Source organism: Phyllostomus hastatus, unplaced genomic scaffold, assembly GCF_019186645.2.
Source record: "Phyllostomus hastatus isolate PE091 unplaced genomic scaffold, TTU_PhHast_1.1 phas_scaffold_501, whole genome shotgun sequence".
NCBI classification, from domain to species: domain Eukaryota; kingdom Metazoa; phylum Chordata; class Mammalia; order Chiroptera; family Phyllostomidae; genus Phyllostomus; species Phyllostomus hastatus.
Window position 1 is genome coordinate 52,277,219 of NW_025334033.1, and position 18,537 is coordinate 52,295,755.

At 54.6% G+C, this 18,537-nt stretch overlaps 1 protein-coding gene across 4 annotated transcripts in view; it reads left to right on the forward strand.

Annotated features, from left to right (window-relative positions):
* ESRRB (estrogen related receptor beta) overlaps window positions 1-18,537 on the forward strand; it is a 167,686-nt gene that overhangs the window by 116,785 nt on the left and 32,364 nt on the right. For all 4 annotated transcript variants that reach the window (XM_045823474.1, XM_045823475.1, XM_045823473.1 and 1 more), the window contains one exon: window positions 14,307-14,423. In XM_045823474.1, the coding sequence (XP_045679430.1) occupies window positions 14,307-14,423 (117 nt within the window). The remainder of the gene's footprint in view (window positions 1-14,306; window positions 14,424-18,537) is intronic.

An 18,537-nucleotide genomic window follows, 5' to 3' on the forward strand; every position in this document is an offset into this window, starting at 1 on the left:
CTCAGGCTGGCTGAGCAAGGAGACGTTCCCCAGACCACTCACCCCATCCAGGGCCCAGTGTGGCCTGTGTTCTAGGGTTTTTCCGATGCGTCTGTGTGTCAGCTGAGTCGTGTCCCAGTGGCTAGGGGGTGGCTGCCTCTTTCAATGGGTAATGGAGCCAATCATCCTGATGAAGGCGTGCCAGCTCCCTGATGGGTCCCCTCTGGAAAGTGACCCCTAGTTCAACTGGGGATGATGATGAGCTGTTACAAAGTTCAAGGCACAGGCCCAGCCCAGAGAGACGGCCGGGCCCGCGAAGCTGAGCTTCCTCCTGCAGCAGCAGGCGTGGGTAGAACACAGGCAGCCCCCGTTCAGCCAGGCATCTGCCGAGCGCTGCTCCAGGTGCTGGCAACAGAGGAGACCGAGGGCCCAGCTCCCGCAGATCGCTGAGACGGGCAGTGCTGCTGAGACGGGCAGTGCCACTGGGGTGGGCAGTGCCAACCAGCCTGGGGAAAACCAGGGGCACCTGCCCTGCCCCGGGCCCTGATGCCTCCTCCAGGACTGGCCTGCCTGTCCCCAGGCGGTCCTCACCATCCCCCCCCCCCCAACCCCCGCTTCCCTTTTGGAAGAGGCAGGCCGAGCGTCCCCGGGATGGTTCTCAGGGTACTCACTCAACAAATATTGATTTGTTGAGATCTTTTCAGATGACTGTTTATTTGTTAAACCTGTCACGGGCATTAAGACCGGACATGTTTCTGATTCTGCGTATCGGTTGAGATGGTGCGGTGCAGCGGCCGGCCCCCGGGCTCCCGGGTCGGACGGCTCCCCTCGCTACCTTATGGCCGGATGCCATGGGCCGCACTTCCTCGCTCACCCTCAGGGAGAGGACATGGCCCTGCCCTGCAGGGAGCGGTAGAACAGGGTCGGGGTAATATGTATCAAGCACTTAGAAGAGGCACTGGCACCTAGTGAGTATAGAACAAGTGTTTGTAATAATTACTTTCACTTTTATAATGTCCCTTAAGACATCGCTAAGACAATGGATATACAATTTGTGTTATCTGACAGAGCAGGCTTTTCTAATTGCATATATTTAACTAAAACTATAATTATTTTGACTTAACAGGATTTAAATTATCTTAGCTATTTTAGTTATAGATAGTATTTTGTTTCTTTTTTTGTTTTTTTTTAAGATTTTATTTACTTATTTTTAGAGAGGGGAGGGAGGTAGAGAGAGAGAGAGAAACATCAATGCGCAGTTGCTGGGGGTCATGGCCTGCAACCCAGGCATGTGCTCTGACTGGGAATCGAACCTGCGACATTTTGGTTCGCAGCCCGCGCTCAATCCACTGAGCTACGCCAGCCAGGGGATAGTATTTTGTTTAAAAAAGGAACTCTTTAAAAAAATAAAAACATGGCAAAAATTCAAGCAGATCGAAAGAGCAAACCAGTAGAAAGTAAGTTTTCTGAAAACCCCAGACTCTGGTTCCCTGAACCTTCCCCAGATGGAACCATGGTAACGATTTCTTTCAGCCAATAGGAGTCGAGCACTTGCGCACCAGGCACCGCGCTAGCCTCCAGCACCGTGAGCAAATGTGTCTGGTCCCTGCCGGCCTTGAACCCCAAGTCTGGGGAGAGGCCCCGGTGTCTCTAGATTTGAAAAGCATCGCATGGTGGTTCTGGCTCCTGCCTCAGCCAGGGTGGAAAACCTCCAGTCCGATTTCTAATCCATATCATCAGATATTTGACAAATAGACATGAGATGTTTAAACCAATGAAAGTTACTGAAACCGCACGTTTTTTCCTTCACAAACTGGGAAGTGATCTTGGTAGGGTTGACTCCGAAGGCAGTTTTGAAAAACTTTTTTAGGACACCATTACTTTTCCTTCTCCCAAACATGTTCTTAAATGAGCCGGAGCGTTCTGGGTCACGTGTGTGGAAGGCAGGGGCAGGTGCAGACGCAGAAACCCCCCACTTACGCCCTCAACAGAGGCCCGGTGCTGAGAACGTCCTCAGCAAATCAGGAGGAGGCTTTGTAAACAGTCTTAATTATTTGCTACCACGAATAGGATAATGATCTCTTCCTAGAAGTCAAACGACAAACAGCAGCGTTTTAGCGCCGGCAGAACTGAACTGGTCTCTCTTCTTTCTCACGAGGAGAGTTTCGCGTTTCTACCCGATAGGAGGTTTCTATCTAGAACAGGGAAGAGTAAACTTGGCTTATTTTATTAACTCTTTGGTTTTGTTCTAACAAAGATTCTAACTCTGTTGTTTCTGAATGCAATCACTATAGAAAAATTGGACAAAATAAGTCAAGTATAGAAGAGGGGAGGAAATGGACTGTGATTCATGGGACCGTCGCAGAGCCAAGCTAAGCACTGAGTGAGCATTTGTGGAGCTGCCGCTGAGTGAGGGGCTGCAGGGGGCGCTAGAGAGGAGTGGGGCCTGCCCTCCCGAAGCCTAGGGAGCCTCAGTCTGCAGGCGTAGCCTTGAGTAGCTTCCTTAGCACCTACCCAATTAGGAAGGATATTTTCAAAAGTTCACCAACTCTCCCTGAGGGCCTTTCATCATGGAATGATCCATTCAATTTGTGAATGGAGAGCTCTGAAAATCACGCTCACTCACACCAGCCTCCCTCCTTGGGTCACGTTAGTCTGCTCAACTCAGTGGTTGCACTGACGGGGAAAAAGAAGCTTTGCAGAGCAAGGAGGTCACGACAGCTTTAGGGAGAGAGGCCTCAGTCATTCCTTCTCTACAGGTACTTACTGAGCACTGACTGTGTGCTGGTCTGTGCTAGGGCTGGCTGGAGGGGGTAGGGGAGGTGGGGGAAGGAGAGCCCGCAGGCTGGCCACCTGCTTTTGTTAATCAAGTTTGTTGGGACCAGCCACACCCACTGGTTTTCGTATAGTCGATGGCTGCTTGGATGATCCAACTGCAGCACTGAGTAGCTACGACGTAGACCTCCTGGCCACAAAGCCTGACACGTTTACTGTGGCCCCTACAGAAAACATGGGCACGCCCTTGCACTACAGCATCAAGCAGGTAGACTCGGCGCCCCTGCCTGTTACGTGTTCATTACAACTTTTGCCAGATTCTTTGCTGTGGAGAGGAGTTCCTTGTCCTTGCTGGGGGTTGTGGTGACAGTCCCCCAAGGTAGACGAGCTCAGAATTAGATAAAAAAGGCACCTCCCTGAGCTCCAAAGTCTCCAAAGGAGCTAATCCTCCACCTGATTGAATTTACTAGCTTATCTAAAGGCAAAGATGCGCCCATCAAAAGCATGGATCTGCCCCAGGGGCATAGAACACAGGGAGGGCCTTGGCTAAGGCACCACTTCCAGGAAAGGGAGTCGGCCTGGGACGGCAGATGTGATCTAGTTCTCCCATAGGTAGGTCTTCTGCTTGCGGTGAACTGGATTAGGCCGGTCAGTGTCTCCCTATCCTTGAGTGTGCGAACCTCTCTGGGCCTCTACGTCAACTGTCTCCGTTAGAGCAGTGTGAGCCTGCCCCTAGGACATGGAGTCCCTTCCTGTGGCTTCTGGATCCTAGGGCTGAGTGCCAGGTTCCGGACCGTGACACTGACCCCCAGAGGGACAGAAAGCTGTGTAGCGAGTACCGAAGCAATGAGGAGAATTTTGCAGAAGCTGCCCTGGGGCCTTTTCCAAGCCCTACTCCTTGGTGTGGTCCTCTCTCGTTCTCAGCATTGATCCTGCCTCCTGTTCCATTGAGAAACTAGAAGCTTTGTCTGGGAACGCCCTCAGCTTGTTGCCACCAAAACGACACACTCCCACACCTGCAGCAGCTGGCACTCATTGGTTGCGTAGTTACTTGGAGCCACCCAGTCTCTGCTGGAAGGTGTCCCCTCCCCCAGGCCCAGCGCTGCCAGGCTTTGAATCTGTCTCCTCCCTGCTTCGCCAGGACCCTCCTACCCACTGTCTCCTCCTCCTTATCTTCTTACTCTCTACTTCCTCCTTCTCTCTTTCAGCATTTAAATGCTTATCTCCAGTTAAGAAAGAAAGAAACCTCCCCTCACACCTCAGCTTCTAGTACGACCCTTCTCTTCCTCTTTTCAGTTCTTGACTCACCTTCTAAATCTCTCCTTATGAGCTTAAACTTTCCTCCCACCCACAGCTCCAGCTGCCCCTGGAATCAGGACGACAGTCCCAGTTCCATGGCTCTTGCCCTCCACTTCTCCTTGAGCTCCAGCTCCTTGCGCATCCGATGAACATTTCCACGCCGGCGTCCCAGGAGCACCCCAAAGGCAACGAGCGCTGACCGTCAGACGTTTCTCCTTGCAGTCCCACTTCGGCCCCAGTCACTCCTCCAGCATTTAAGCCAGAAATGGGTCTGTTCTCTAACTTGGCTTCCTGCCCTTCGCGCCCCCTCCTTTCCAACCCAACGGTTTCTCTCCACCGCCCTGGTCTCCGCTGCCAGGCTCACCCCTTCCAGTCTGTGGCCTTCGGTACTGCCGGAGAGACCTTTCTGAACGAACGGGTGAACGTGTCACTCTTCTGTCTCCTTGTAGGTAGAATCAAAGCTCCCGCACGTGGTTGTCAGTGTGCTTTGCGGTCACCCCACGATGACGTCGTGGCCTCATCTTGTGCCCTATCTCTTGCAGGCTAAAGGGCGGCCAGACTGCTCTGTTTTCTCGTTCCCACAACTCGTCCCATGCTTTCAGTCTCTGGACTTCCCATCGCAACCTCCAGTCCCTACTTTTGTCCATTAGATAGTAAGTTAGCTGCCATTTCCTCCAGGGAGCCTTCTTGGGCTTCCTCTTCTCATTTGCCATGTGTAGTGCCCCCACTGGGTGCTCCTGTAAATCTCGCAGCACACCGGCAAGACTGGCCACACTGCGCGGTTGTTGCAATTACTTGTCCAATTCCCCAGGAAGACCGTAAGCGCTTAGGGAACAGCATTGCACACACCTTGGTTTTTCACTGAGCCCCACATGCACCCACAGTACCTGGCACGTAGGGAATTCTCAAGGTGTCTGAATGGAAGGCGATCCCCAAAGTGATCCCCAGTGAGGCCAAACCAAAGGTTGTACATATAAACTTTTAGGGACCTAGATAAAATAGTCCAATGTCTACTTACAACACCATGTTAATTTTTATTAGATTGAATTTTGAGTCATATTGTATAAAACAATGCATTTTTTTGAAAGTCTTTTTCTACTCGCATTTTGCAAAGCAAGGCTTATCAAGTTTCTCCCGGAAATCTTTGATAACAGCGCCTGTGGCTGCCCCAGGGCTGCTTTTCGAGTCCTTTACACAGGACTTTACAGCACACGCCCTTTGCTTCCACTTCCGTTACTTGAGATTTTAGGATTATGTCTGGGCTTCTATCCCTAAAGATTCTACTTTAAGCCTTAAGTGCAGATTCTAGGCCATCAGGACAGCTCTTGTCATCTGCGCCAGCTCGCAGTTAAGGTTTCCGTGGCGTGCCTGGTCTGGACTGCTTCTGACACTGAACGCCCATCATGGTGAGCTCCTGTTCTCAGGAGTAGCTGTTTTTTTGTGAAATTTCTTGATCCCCTTTGTCAGTTCATTCGGGTGACTCGCGTCGATTGTGGTCTTCTCAAATGGCAGTTGTTCAATGTGAAGTGATTGACACAGCACCTCTGATATGAGGCTTCTCAAAGACTCAAATATGCAGCAACTTCTTTTTCTGAAGAACAACGTCTGGGGAAAGCACCTGCCTTACGTGTGAGCTTATGAAGCAGTGGTTCAGTCCCAGCCACTGTCCCAGGGGCTGAACTGGAACAATGGCCCTCCCTTGGTGGCCTTGTCTTCTAGCAAGGAAGGCAGACAGGAAATATGGTAACAAATGAAGCAGCACAATGACAGATTGAGGCTAGTGTTGTGAGGGAAAGAACCGGAGACTCAAGGTGATTGGCAGAGGGGACTGCACACAGGCAGAAGGTGAGGGCAGGCCATGCTTGCAAGGTAAGGGGAAGTACGTGAAAGCCTCTTGGGACTAGCACTTCGGGCAGAGGAAAGAGCACTGTGTTTTGGGGCCAGGAGGAAGGCCAGCGTGCGAGTGAGGGCAGAGTGGGAGGAGACGGGTGGGAGGGGTTGGCGAAGTCTCGGGGGCCATGGCGAGTGCCGCACTTGGATTGGCTTCTAGGTGGAACAAAGGCTAGTAATGGATAAACGAACACAGGATGCACGACCCAGGGGCTGTGCAGAGGGTAAAGCCACCCTGGACCCCTCCTTAAGTTCCCAGGGCGTGTGGCCAACTTGGCAGACCACTGGGAGGCCCCTTGAGCGGCTCCTGGGTCTGGGAGTTAAGACGAGGAACAGCAAGTGAGCAAGAGGCCCTGGCACAGTGCTTCCTCCTTTCACCTGGGGCCCAGGTGCGGCTCGGAGGGAAACTCCCTGTGGAGAGGGGCAGGGGCATGATTGATGGGTTATTCCGTCTTGGACCACCTCCAGGCCTTTTGTCCTGGAGAACAAGGCTGGAGGACCCCTGGGGACACGAGACAATGGGGGTGCAGAGACAAAGCCAGCAGTGGGTGAAAGTCAGGAGTGGGATACCACAGGCCAGGCGGTTGACCTTGGGCAGGGATGTGGGTCCTCTGGCCTCAGTTTCCTCCTCCATACAAGAGTCAACAAGCCCACAAACAGGTCGCTGTCTGGAGGGCACTGAAGGAATGAGAGGGGGCACAAGTCACAGTTTCCCTCCTCAGAGGCACAGCTGGCGAGTAAGCCAGGTGGGACACGGCAGCCAGGCAGGGCAGGCAGGGCTCCCCAGAGGACGGGCGTGCCAGCAGGAGTGAAGGGTGAACGTGGGGGGCAGGAAGCGCAGCGTGGTGAGAGCAGGGCCCGGAGGAGAGGAACGTGTTCTGCTGGATGTCAGATGCTTCCAGCCTGTGGGAGGGACAGGAGCAGAGTGGTCGTCCTGCGTGAGGGCTGCTTCGCCCGGCCCAGACTCCCAGCTTCCCCATCAGTTGTGACAACCTGGGCAAGTTCCTTAGTTCCTCTGGGCCTTCATGTCCTTGTCGAGAATGGGACTAATGGGGTTAATAAAGAGTTCCTGCTCCCGGAATGTTATGGCAGAAATTAAATGAGACGTACTTGTAACGGGTCTAGCTTATTGCCTGGCATATGAGAACCATGAAATGAATAGTAATTGTTTTTGTTGTTTAATGCGCGACAGCAGGAAGCCGTTGGAGTTTTCTGAGCAGGGAAGGAGCCACATCGCCTTCGAGCTCGATGATCCCGGGAGTGACAGGGAAGAGGATCTGGATTTGGCGGAGTCCGGGGCAGGCAGACCCGCTGGGACGGGGTTTTAACAGTCCAGGGACGAGGTCTGGTTAGAGGCCTTCAAACCAGGACAGCGGCAGAGAGGCCAAAGGACAGGCTGGGCCTGAGAAACGTCTGAAAGGGGGAGTCAGGGTCGAAAGAATAATGGACACGAGGCTGACTCTTACTGTAGGTTACTGATTTCGGAGATAGTGAGGCTGTTGGGGAAAAGACACCCGGAGAGAAGGATTTTCCTGGTGGAGGTGGGGGACAGGCAGTGAGGAAAGGGTTGGGATAACGGGTAAAGTTTGATACATGTTGAGTTTGAGCAGTTCACAGGACTTACCCCGGAGACTTGGAAATCAGGGCTTGGGGGCTGAGAGCAGAATCTGAGTGGGGGTTGGGGTCTAATGAGATCTCTTAGGGTCGTGGTGCTCAGAGCGTGGTCCGCAGGCCCAAAGCACACGCTTCACTTGGGACCTCGGGAGAAATGCAGGTTCCTGGCCCCACCCCAGACCTGCTGTGTCTGAGAGGCTGTGGGGCGGGCCCAGTACCCTGATTTAACACGCACTCCTGGAGAGCTGATCCTGGGGAAACGGTTCCGGTTCCAGAGCAGAGGGGAACGGGAGGGAGAGGGAAGAAAGGGCCCTGAAGGTGACCAAGAAGTGCCAGAACACATCAGTTTCAAGAGGCACACCTTCTGCATGTCCCATCCCTGAGTCGGACTGTGTGCCAGTCACTGACCGCTAGGTGACAGCTGTGTGTGACTGTCACTGCCCTCACCAGCAAGTTAAAGCTTGCAGAAAGGGCCTGGTGACCTGGGAGGAAACCCTCAGACACAAAGGACCCACTTAAGAAGCACCCACCAACCCCTGGTCAGCAGAGAGAAAGATTCTGTGGGAAAACACGCAAACAATGACCCTGGTCAAAAGTGATTCCGGGGAATCACACTCCGGGAAGTGTCCCCCCCAGTTTTCTCTTTCACGTGTGCACAAGGATGCTAGTGATCAAGTCTGTATCTCAGTAAATGTCAAGGAGCTCTTCTAATAAGAAAGAAATGAAAATGCTAGCAGCAAGGAAGCAGGGTCCCAGTTGGATTGGCAGCGTCTCCCCTTTCTGTCTTGGTGGGACATAAAATAACGCTGCAGCCTCGGCCTCTGAAGCATCTGGGATTCGGTGGGAGGGATCCGGAGGTGGTCAGAGGTGTTGTAAGTCCCCGCAGAGAGAAGGGAGGGGCAGTCTCTCAGAGGAGCCGGCTTTAAGAGGTGTGAGCAATGTCTGTGGCTTCAGGAGGGCCCGGATGGGAGGACCCAGGGGAAGTCATTGCATTGACAACTGAGAGGTTACTTTTGAACTCTAGGATTCTGAGGGTGAGGATCCTTGCTTTCAATTCATTTGCTTTAATCAACAAGTTTCAGGCACTGTACTCAAAATACAGAAAGGAAAGACCTAACAACCTCTGTCTCCAGTAAGCACACAGTTCAGAAGAGAGGGCAATAGGTGGAACCGTGATTATGAAACACTAAGCTAGTTGTGTTAAGTGTGTGGGGGGAGGTCGGGGGGATGAGTGATGGATGAGGCCTGTAGGGCAAACCTGAAGGAGCATGTGAGCCCACCTGGGGCAGAAGGGGAGACAGCATCACCAAGAAGGCATGTGAGACCCAGGCTGCAAGGATGTAGAAGGTTTGCCAGGAGGAGTTTCCAGTAGAGGGAGGGATGAAGCTGCTTTGTCTCCGAGCTTCTAGTGCTTCTGTCAAGAGATTTAATTTAGCCCTGGCCAGGTGGCTCAGTTGGTTGGAGTGTTGTCTGTACCCCCAAAAGGTTGCCGGTTCAATTCCCAGTCGGGGCACATATGTAGGTTGCAGGTTCGATCCCCAGTTAGGGCATATATGGGAGGCAACTGTTCGATGTTTCTCTCTCACATCGATGTCCCTCTCTCTCTCTCTCTCCCCCCTCCCTCTTTCCCCCTCTTCCCCCCCACTTCTTTCCCCCTCCCCCTCTCTCCCTCCCTCCCTTCCTTTCTAAAAATTTAGAAAAACATATTGGGTGAAGATTAAAAAAAATTTTGATTCACTCAACTGGAAAATGTATGTAGAGGCCTCACTCCTTTCCAGACATGGTTCTAGGTGCAGAGAAACTGCTGAGAATGAAGCAGACAAGAGTGATAGATGAATGAAGTCGGGGGAGTGTGCCACGTAGCACTAAAGAGCAGTGCGTACGTGCACACTGTGTGTGTGTGTGTGTGTGTGTGTGTGCGCGCGCGCATGCGCTCGGAGAGCTGTTCCCTTGTGGCCTGCGATGTGGTGGCCGACCTCACTCCTGGCCCCGTGCACTCGACTTCTTTCTTGCTCCCTCTGCAAGTTCTTAGGGTCTTTTTTGTCCTCATGGTTGAAATTTTATGATAAAAAAATCTCTGTTGTGTGTTTTAGGCCTTTTTAATGATTTATTATTAATTTCATGGTTTTGTTTTGGTGTGATTGTAGGTCCCCAGGTGGTTGGAAGAAATAGTACAGAGAAATCCCACATATGCAAATTCCACACCTTTCCCTTGCCTCCCCATCTCATGTAAGGACAGCGTATTGTCTCAGCCAGGACATTGGCGTTGATAGAATCCACCCGCTTACTCAGAGTTCACCAGCTGTGCAGGCTTGTGTGTGTGTGTGTGTGTTTCTACGCAGTTTCACCACTGAGATTCCCGTGACCACCAACCACCACAGCGAAGACCCACAGCAGGCCCATAACCTGGGCCCCCGGGCACCGCTCTTTAACAGCCGCACCGCCGCCCTCTCCCCCTCCCCGAGCGGGCAGCTAATTTGTTCTCCACCTCTACAATGTTGTCCAGGTCTTTTCTCATTTATTCCTCTGGGCTCTCCTCAGCAGGCCCGTTGGTCCGGACACTCATATTCTTTAGAAATTTTCATCTTTCCTCCCTCCCTGCCTTCCCTTCTCCCTTTGTGATAACTTCCTCTCCAGCATTTTCTCTTTCGGAAACTCCTGATGGTTGGGTGTGGAGCTTCCCGGATCCATCTTCTGATTCTTACGTCTTTTCCAGCCTATTGTCCATCTCTTTGGTTTTTGGTCTTTTCTAGAGAAAGTAGCTCCTTAGACAATTCTTCTGACTTTTTTGTGGCTTTCATACTTTTAATTCCTATGAGCCCCACTTTATACTTTCTTTATTTTGCTCACTGTTCTTGTCTTATGGACGCAGTGTCTGGTCTTCTCAGGCCAATAGCGTGCTGATCGCTGTTCCTGGAGGTGTGTTTCCACTTCCCGGTCTGCCCTGTTTCCTCCGCACGCTTCTCCCCCATTTGTTTTGGTTGGGCTTTCACATTAAGGCTTTCCATAGATGCACTTGAAATCCTGACGGTCTGAAATGGCAACAGGGGTAAAAACCGTACAAGGCACAGCCCCTTGGCTATCTTTCCCAGCTGGGCTGTTCATTCTCCCAGAGGAGAATCCTATAAACTCCGATCTTCAGGTTGGGGGCGGGTGGAGTGTGCCTCTGGCTGCTAGAAATCTGGGAGTGGGCTTGGGGGTGGGCTGGGTGGTCTCTCTGTTTGGTGTGCAATATTCAGTCTCCCTCTCTTCAGCTTCGACTCCCCTTCTGCCCTCTGCTGGGGTCCCTGGGTCCAGACTTCGCTTGCATCTATTCTCCAGGGACAAGGCTGGCTTCTCCTGCGCCGGTCGTGGGGAGACACATGCTGGCCACATGGACTGGCAGATAAGCACTGCTTAAGTACAGACTTCCAGCAAACTCTCGTTTCCCGCCCCACACCTCACTCCATCTTCTGCTGAGTCTTGAGTATTCAATGCCTGAGGCTCTCTGAAGTTCTGCAGAACCAAGGGCTCACTTCTCGTCTGAAGCCGCCTTGTTAGCGACTTTGGTTTCTGCTCCCTCCCTTTTTCTGTGAGAGTTCTCACCCCTGGTCTGCCCTTTAGTGGGCTTCTGGGAAGGTCCACAGACATGTGTGTTCAGTGTGCCATGATGAACTGGAGGTCCATGGAGGGATTTTGCACAGGGAAGTTATTAATGACCCCCCGAGGCAGGGTAGGAGCGGGGGTGGGGCAGAGGAGTCTAGCACGTTAGAGGCGAGGCAAGAGATGCTGAGACTGGAAACTAGCTGAGGCAGAAGGGGAGGAGGGAGGAAATATCAGGGATGTGGGATAAAAAGGACCTTAGAAGTGTTCAGGGTGCCACCTCAGTGTCTGGCCTAGGCGGTGCGGTGGCCAGTGGCCCCTTTGCGAGGTCAGGAACACAGTAAGTCGTCCAGGCTTGATGAGGATGGGTTCAGTTTGAGGAAGCGTGAGAAAGCAGCGGTAGGTGTATATGAGGGTGTGAAGCACAGGCAGTGAGTCTGGCTGCCCATCCTTGCCAACTCCGTGACAGCTGCAGCCAGGGGCAGGAATGAGCTCATCCGGCGAGTGGGGAAGCTGGAGGGGAGGGAGGTGAGCCGAGGGCAGTGGGCCGGCAGGGAAGGAAGGCACAGTCTCCGTCCTCCAGGAGTGACATGAAGCAGGGAGCGGAGCCGAGGGACCACCAGCCCAGCCCACAGAGGCTCTGCCGTCAGCCTGCAGCCCCCTCCCGGAGCCCCGAGAGAGGACCCCTGTTCCTTGCTGTAGTTCAAGGACAGCGAACTGGTGGGGGCGCCCTTCTCCTGGGGCACAGGGTCAAAGAGGGTTGAGGGTAGGGATTTGCCCTCTGCCTCAAGGTCATACAGAAGTCCAGGTCAGGTTCTGGATGTTCCTGCCTCCCTCCCACGGCACGCACGGCATCCACTCTGAGAGGGAGTTCTGGAAGGCCCATCTTAATGTCCTTAAGGGTCTGCAGGGGTGGCTAGATTTCCCCAGGAGTCTTGTCTTCTGGCTCGTTGTGCCCTGGCAGCGCTGCCTAGACGTAAAAATAAGCATAGTAGCCTGGGCTGCGTGTGTGCCAGTACACCCACGGCACTAAGCCCTTTATGTGCTGTCACCGAATCCACACGATTCTGTGGCACAGGAGCATACTGTGCCCATTTAACAGATGTGGAGACTGGGGCCCAGGGAGGTCAGGTGACTTGCCTGAGGTGGAGTCCGCACATGTCTGTCCTGGGCACACTTCCAGGGTAGAACCCTGAACTTATGCTGGCCGTTGACCACGTGCCCATCCTAGGAGAGCCCGCCCCCTAACCTGCCACTCCTGAGCTTGGGGTGGTGGTGATGGTGTGTGTGTGTGAGAGAGAGAGAGACAGATGCCTCTCCGCACTCCTGAGCTCCCAGGGGACCCCAGGAATTCTGATGAATTAATCTCATCGCTTTATCGAGAAGGCTCTTACAGAAATTACAAGGCTACCAGCCTGGCTTTGCTGGCAGTCAGCCTCGGGGGCCATAAAACAAATTGAAAGGAACAAAGAAATAAATAAATAAAATTAGAAATATGGTATCTCTCCATCTCCCTCTTTCTCTCTCTCCTCCTCCTCCACACACACACACACGCACACACACACACACACAGAGGGTCGAGACTATGGCTTGTTCTTGTGTACACTCTGTCCTCTCCTCCTGAGAGGACACCGGTGTCAGATCGGCAGACGCTGACTGACCCTCCGCTGGGACAGCGGGCCTGAGAAACCTGGACCCACCCTCCTTCGAGGCATGACAGCCTGGCTGCGCCGCCGTGACCAGAGAACGTGGGAAGTTAGCGGCGTGTGTGTGGCATCCCGAGGTGGCAGAGTTGCCCAGGGCCGCAGTGGGCGGGCCCTGGGAGCTGCCTGCAGTGGTTCAGAGCAGACACCGAACCAAACCGCTTGGGTTCAAGTCCTTGCTCTGCCTCCTAGACTCGACTCACCTTGCTCATCTGTAAGATGGAGAGAAAGACATTTACTTCCAGGGTTGTTGGGAAAATGAAAGTTTCCGGGTACGGAAAGCAGAACTGTGGCTGCTTCGTAGAAAGGACTGGTTAGTGTTAGCTCCCAGGGCGCACTGAGCACCTGCCGTGTGCCAGGCGCTTGAACTGCGGAGAGGAGCTGGTGTAGGAGGAGACAGTTGCACACAGGTGATGGCGTGGAGAAGGAACGCCTGCCTATGTGGGGCCTGGAGGTGCACACAGACCAGGCGAAGAGGTGCAGGGAGCGGAATGGTGCTTGTTCCGAGCAGTGGGGACCGAGGCCTGGGAGCCCAGATGGCTGAGTTCCAGGCGCTGACACTTGTTCGGAGCAACAGGGATGCTGAGGTGGAGACAGGGCCGAGGTGAGGCACGGGCAGGGCCAGCCTCCAAGAGCTTCTAAGCCAGGGTAGACTGGCATAAATCGGTGTATGTATGGCTTTTCTTCTTTTCCATTGATCTTTTAAATGTTACCATGCTTATGTGAGTGTTGCAATTATTTCCCAAGAGGCCACGCAAGCCCGAGTGACCTAAGACATGGTTAGGGGTAGGTGACAGAGGAGAGGAGCACACAGAATCGTCATACCTTCCCTCCTGTCCCCTCCCAGCCTCCATCCAGCACGGAGGTTGACCTCCAGCCCTGCTCTCTGCAGGAGAAGTGGTGGGGAAAGGTTTGGGCCACCTGGACTTGAGAGAGAGAGAGAGGGGGAGATCTAAGGCATCCTGGGCACATCAGCCTCTTTGAGCCTCAGTTTCCTCACCAGTACAACATGGGGACGCGAGCACTCACCGCGCCATTGCGAGTACGCAGCACACAGTCAGGCGCTTCGTCACGGGGGCTCAGTGGCTCCAATGCTGTGAAGCACTTCATCAGAGGTGGAACCTGGCTCCTGCATGTTCTCAGAAAATCCCATACAAAATGGTCCCCCTGTGCCACATGGGGAGACTGAGGCCCAGTGAAGCCTGGGGACAGCCCCTCCATGAGTTTTGATGTCCGAGCCCAGTGGCTGATCCTTCTTCAAAGCTCTGGCTGCCCGACCCACCCAGACCTCGGGAACCAGGGTCTTTACATTTGAGAGTGCTGGGAACATTTTGACAAGTGCCTCCTTTGAGAGCTGCTGCCCTGCTGGAACCTCAGCGTGGGGGCAGCGCAGGTCTTTGGCCAGCGGGGGTAGGGGTGGGGGCCTGGCTGGCACTTGGCGACCCTGTCTGTGTCTGGTTGCAGGGAACATCGAGTACAGCTGCCCGGCCACCAACGAGTGCGAGATCACGAAACGGAGGCGCAAGTCCTGCCAGGCCTGCCGCTTCATGAAATGCCTCAAAGTGGGGATGCTGAAGGAAGGTAAGACGCCCTGGAGGCTCTGAGGAGGGAGTTCCGGCGAGGCCTTTCCCACTGGGCGTCTCAGACCCCTGGGGAGGTGCCTGCACACACACTGCGGACTTCCCCAGGCCAGGGCACGCGCACATGATTCCATGGGGGCCCGGACTCTGGGAGTCCTCCTGGGCATGCGAGGCTAAGCCGCCGCCCCCGGGAGTGCCTGCGCATCCTCTCTCACAAGCCCTGCAAGCAGGTTGCAGCCTCCAGCTCCTGCTTAGCTCTCTACTCCTGCAGGAGACATGGGGTATCGAGAAGGCAGAAGTTGGAAGTTCTCCATTAGGGACCCCATGTGGGTCCTGGGAAACTGGCCTGGTGCTCAGCAGAAGGTCCTCCTTTTGGGGCAAGCTCCCTGCACCCTGGGAGAGGGGGGCAGGCTTGAGAGGCTCTCTTACCTCTCAGGAGCCATGGAGCTCGGGGGCGCCAAGGTCGGAGACATTAGGGTCCGGAGTGACAGGTGGTGAGCTCTTCACCTGCTTCCCAGTGGGTGGGCGGGCAGGCGGCACACTGCTATCACCTTGCGGATGTTTTGCCCCTTCCAGGTCCCCGTCTCACCGTCCTCTCACTCCCCTTTCCTTTCTCTTCCCTTGGCCTTTCTCTCTCCTCTAGAGCTGCGCTGTCCCTCGTGGCAGCGTGAGCCTCGGGTTCTGCGTGTGAAATACACGTCTGACTGCAAAGGCTTGCTAGGATTATAACAGGAGTGTGAACTCATGTAGGAACAGGTTTTGAATAATGACTGCATGTTGAGATGGTAACATTTTGGATGTATGGGGTTAAACAGAACATATCACATTCTTCTTTTTACCTTCTGTACTGTGGCCACTGGGACATTTAAAATGCCGCGTGCCTCTCAGGATGTGGATGGCGCTGTTCCAGCTAGGTCTCCTGGTCCTCACCGTCCCTGTGGATCCGCTCAGGCCGACGACTCCTCCGCGCACCACTTTTGGGGATGGGTGTTGTGTGTGTGCTGGGTGTTTCTTCCCTTCCCTAGCTTTCCCGGGGAGTGAGCGGAAATTGTTACAGATCAGCTTTTATGATCCTGGACCCCGGGATCCTCCCAGAAGCGGAAGGAGGCAGGAAGGGAGGTGTGGGCTGGTGGAGGGGTGATGGGGGGAGGGAGGGGCTGGGAGAGAAGAGGCAGGGCAGGACTGGAATGCAGCTCCTTACTAGTGAAGAGTTTCTGGAAGCCTAGTCCGGCCACAGGGGCACCCTCCCATTCTCCTCTCCGGCACCAGCTGGGGAAGAGGATCCACATTTAAGGTGCTTTGTCAGTGGGTGACTTGGACCTTCTTGTGCTCTGGAAATGGGGGCCCCCCTCTTCGCTTCAGCTCAGCCCAGTGTCTACACCCGTAAAACAGAAGCTCTGGAAACAGTTCCTGAATTACCCTGTGTCTACACAGCACACAGCCCTTTAAAGGCGTTTCTCATGAGTCACTTCTTTTAACCTCTTTGAGATGGAAAAGTCAACCCCTTTTAACTCCATTGGGGGATCAAGTGGGGAAACAGCCCTCTTCTCTAGATGAAAAATGGGCTGTATTAAACCCGAAAGACTGTGTTGGTTCATTTGGACTCGACACAAATCCCCTGCGTAGAGTGTGACCCAAGTGAGTGCCTGAACAGCGCCCCCTGCCTCCAACACCAGGCATTTTCTGCTCCTCCAGAGCATCCTGGGGTTCACAGGTGAGGACACTGAGGCACAGAAGCCCTCAGAAGTGTGCTTCAGTGCTGGTCTGCCGACTCCCCCTCTGTGTGCTGTTGGGAACCAACCTCAGGGTATCCGAGCCTCAAAGAGGCTCCTTGCTCTTAAGGCTGGGAGGCTGGGATCTGCCACCTTGTTCTGGGGAGCTGGCTGAGAGGGCACAGGGTCAGGCCGGGGACCCACTGTCCGGTGGCCTCTTTGCTTACTTTACGGCATCTGAGGGACTTAGAGCAGAAGGACGCTGCATCGCTCTCAGTGTACCCCTGAATTTTAAGGGTGACCAAGTTGAGTTCCGTAGGGTTGGGGAGAGAGGACTGTCCCACCCTCAGCCACACAGCTGGTTTGGGGGTTGTGGGGCCACAGCCTGGAGCTCCCCTGTGTCTGCCCCACAGGGGTGGGTCAGGAAGAGGGGAGGCTTCACACCCCAGGCCCCCTGCCCGGTGGGTAGGCGGGGCAGCGTGCACGGTGGGCACCAACCTTGACCGCTCTGCTGTAAAGAGCCCTGTGGTTGGTCCAGGACGTACGCCGGACACAGAACAGGGTACGTGATGGCTTCTAATTAGGGTGGCAGCTCGGGGCATCTGGGGCTCTTGTCAGGAGCAGGCAGGGAATCCTGCAGGGTGCAGCCTGGAGGGGACTGGAGTTGGGGCTCTACCTGTAGGAGGAAGGGGCGGCCACCAGCACACTCCCCCCCCCGCCCCCCCCCGCCCCCCCGTGCCCACACACACCATGCCCGGTGCTGGCAGCCCTAAACCCAGCGGGGACGGTGCCACAAAGGCTCCCGGCGTGGACAAAGCAGAGCGCCTGCACTTAGTCTTCATCCCGCAGCACAGAGCTGGGGCCTGGAGCTCTGTGGGGACCGGCCCCCTTAGGAGGCATGGGCCTCGTTGCGGAGCCTGTGTCCCTGCCAGGCAGGGGCTCTTGGCAGCTGCCCCGGCTCCTGCTTTTGTTTGGGTGGCCCCCCTTCATGTGCAGGAGCTCAGGCTCCTGGGAGCAGCGCGGCTCCCTGCCTCCTCCTGTCTTCACTCTGGCTCTGACCTGCCTGTGAGCATCAAACTCCAGCCTTCCCCAGGGCTGCCCCCCCCATTTAAGGTTCCACAGTGGGCCTCAGGCCTGGGAGGGGGGTTATAGGGGCGGGGTTCTGGGTCTTGGGGGGAGCTGGGAAAGAGAATACGGATGCCAGCCCCACCCCGTTCCTCCCCATGTCCCCCACACACCTGAACACTGTTTCCCCGCTTCTGTGCGGCAGCTCCCGAGGCCTTTCACAGCTTTACGTTTCTCAAGCAGAGTAACCGGAGAGGCCGCTGTGTGATTCGGGGGTCTAGCAAATGTGGGGGAGAGGTCAGGCATGGCTTCCATCGGCTCAGCCTCCACCTGGAAGCTGCCGAGGGCTCTGGAATCAATGAGGGTGGGACGTCCAGGGGTCCGTCTTGCTTTAAGCAAGCCCGTATATGAAAATCTGTATTTGGGGGGAGGGGGGAGTGATTATTGTCTTTATGAAGAATTGAATACAAAACCTGCACCGGTGAGGAGTTGTGCCTGTGTCCTCCCCCTGGCTCTGGGGGATTCCTGCTGTGGATTCTTATGCTCCTGGGTCGCCGTTTCCTCTCCTGTAGAGCACAGGTGTCAAAAGGGGCTCTCCATCAGCAGGTCCAGGTGGGGACCACAAGGGACAACCCTTTGGTGAAATCCACCATGCAGTTGCTTTAAAGATGTCAGCTCTCTGGGTGTATTGTTAAGAGTATTTGACTCCAAGACGGTCCTGTTAGTGCTCAACTTTTCAGCGGCCCACCCACTGCACAGATTCGCTGGTGGGAAACTTGGAGGTGGCATCTGTCTTGGGTTAGACCCCAGGGTCTAAATCCAGGATGAGGGTTCCCCTAGGAAGCCAGTGGAGAAGCCCTCCCCTTTCGGCGGGCTTCCCAGCCTAGCTAGGGCATGGGCTGGCAAGTTCTAAGCCAGCAGAGCCTGGAAAAACATGCGCCGCATTTCACAGCCCCTCTGCCCCCAAGACCCTAGTCCAGCTCCGGGTTTGTAGCAACTCTCCCTGGATAGCTTGCCCCTGCAAACTTCTCCTCACCTCACTTCACCTCCCTGCAGCCACCAGCCTCTCAGTCCCACTCCATTCCCTCCTCCCCACGGCCCCTGCCTGTCTTTCCCCAAGTGTTTTCTAAAAGATATTTGATTTCAGTGAAAGCTAGGCTGACATCCGTGCAATACACTCTCCCTCTCTTTGTGCTCATTGGGAAGGCAGAGGGCTCCTCCGGGGATTCTGGGTAATTGGGTTAGTGGCCAGCTCATGTCAGGAAATTAAAAGGAGGCTCCGATCAGGTTCCCACTGCATGGGATTTAATGGCTTTGTATTTATAGAGTTCTGCCTCT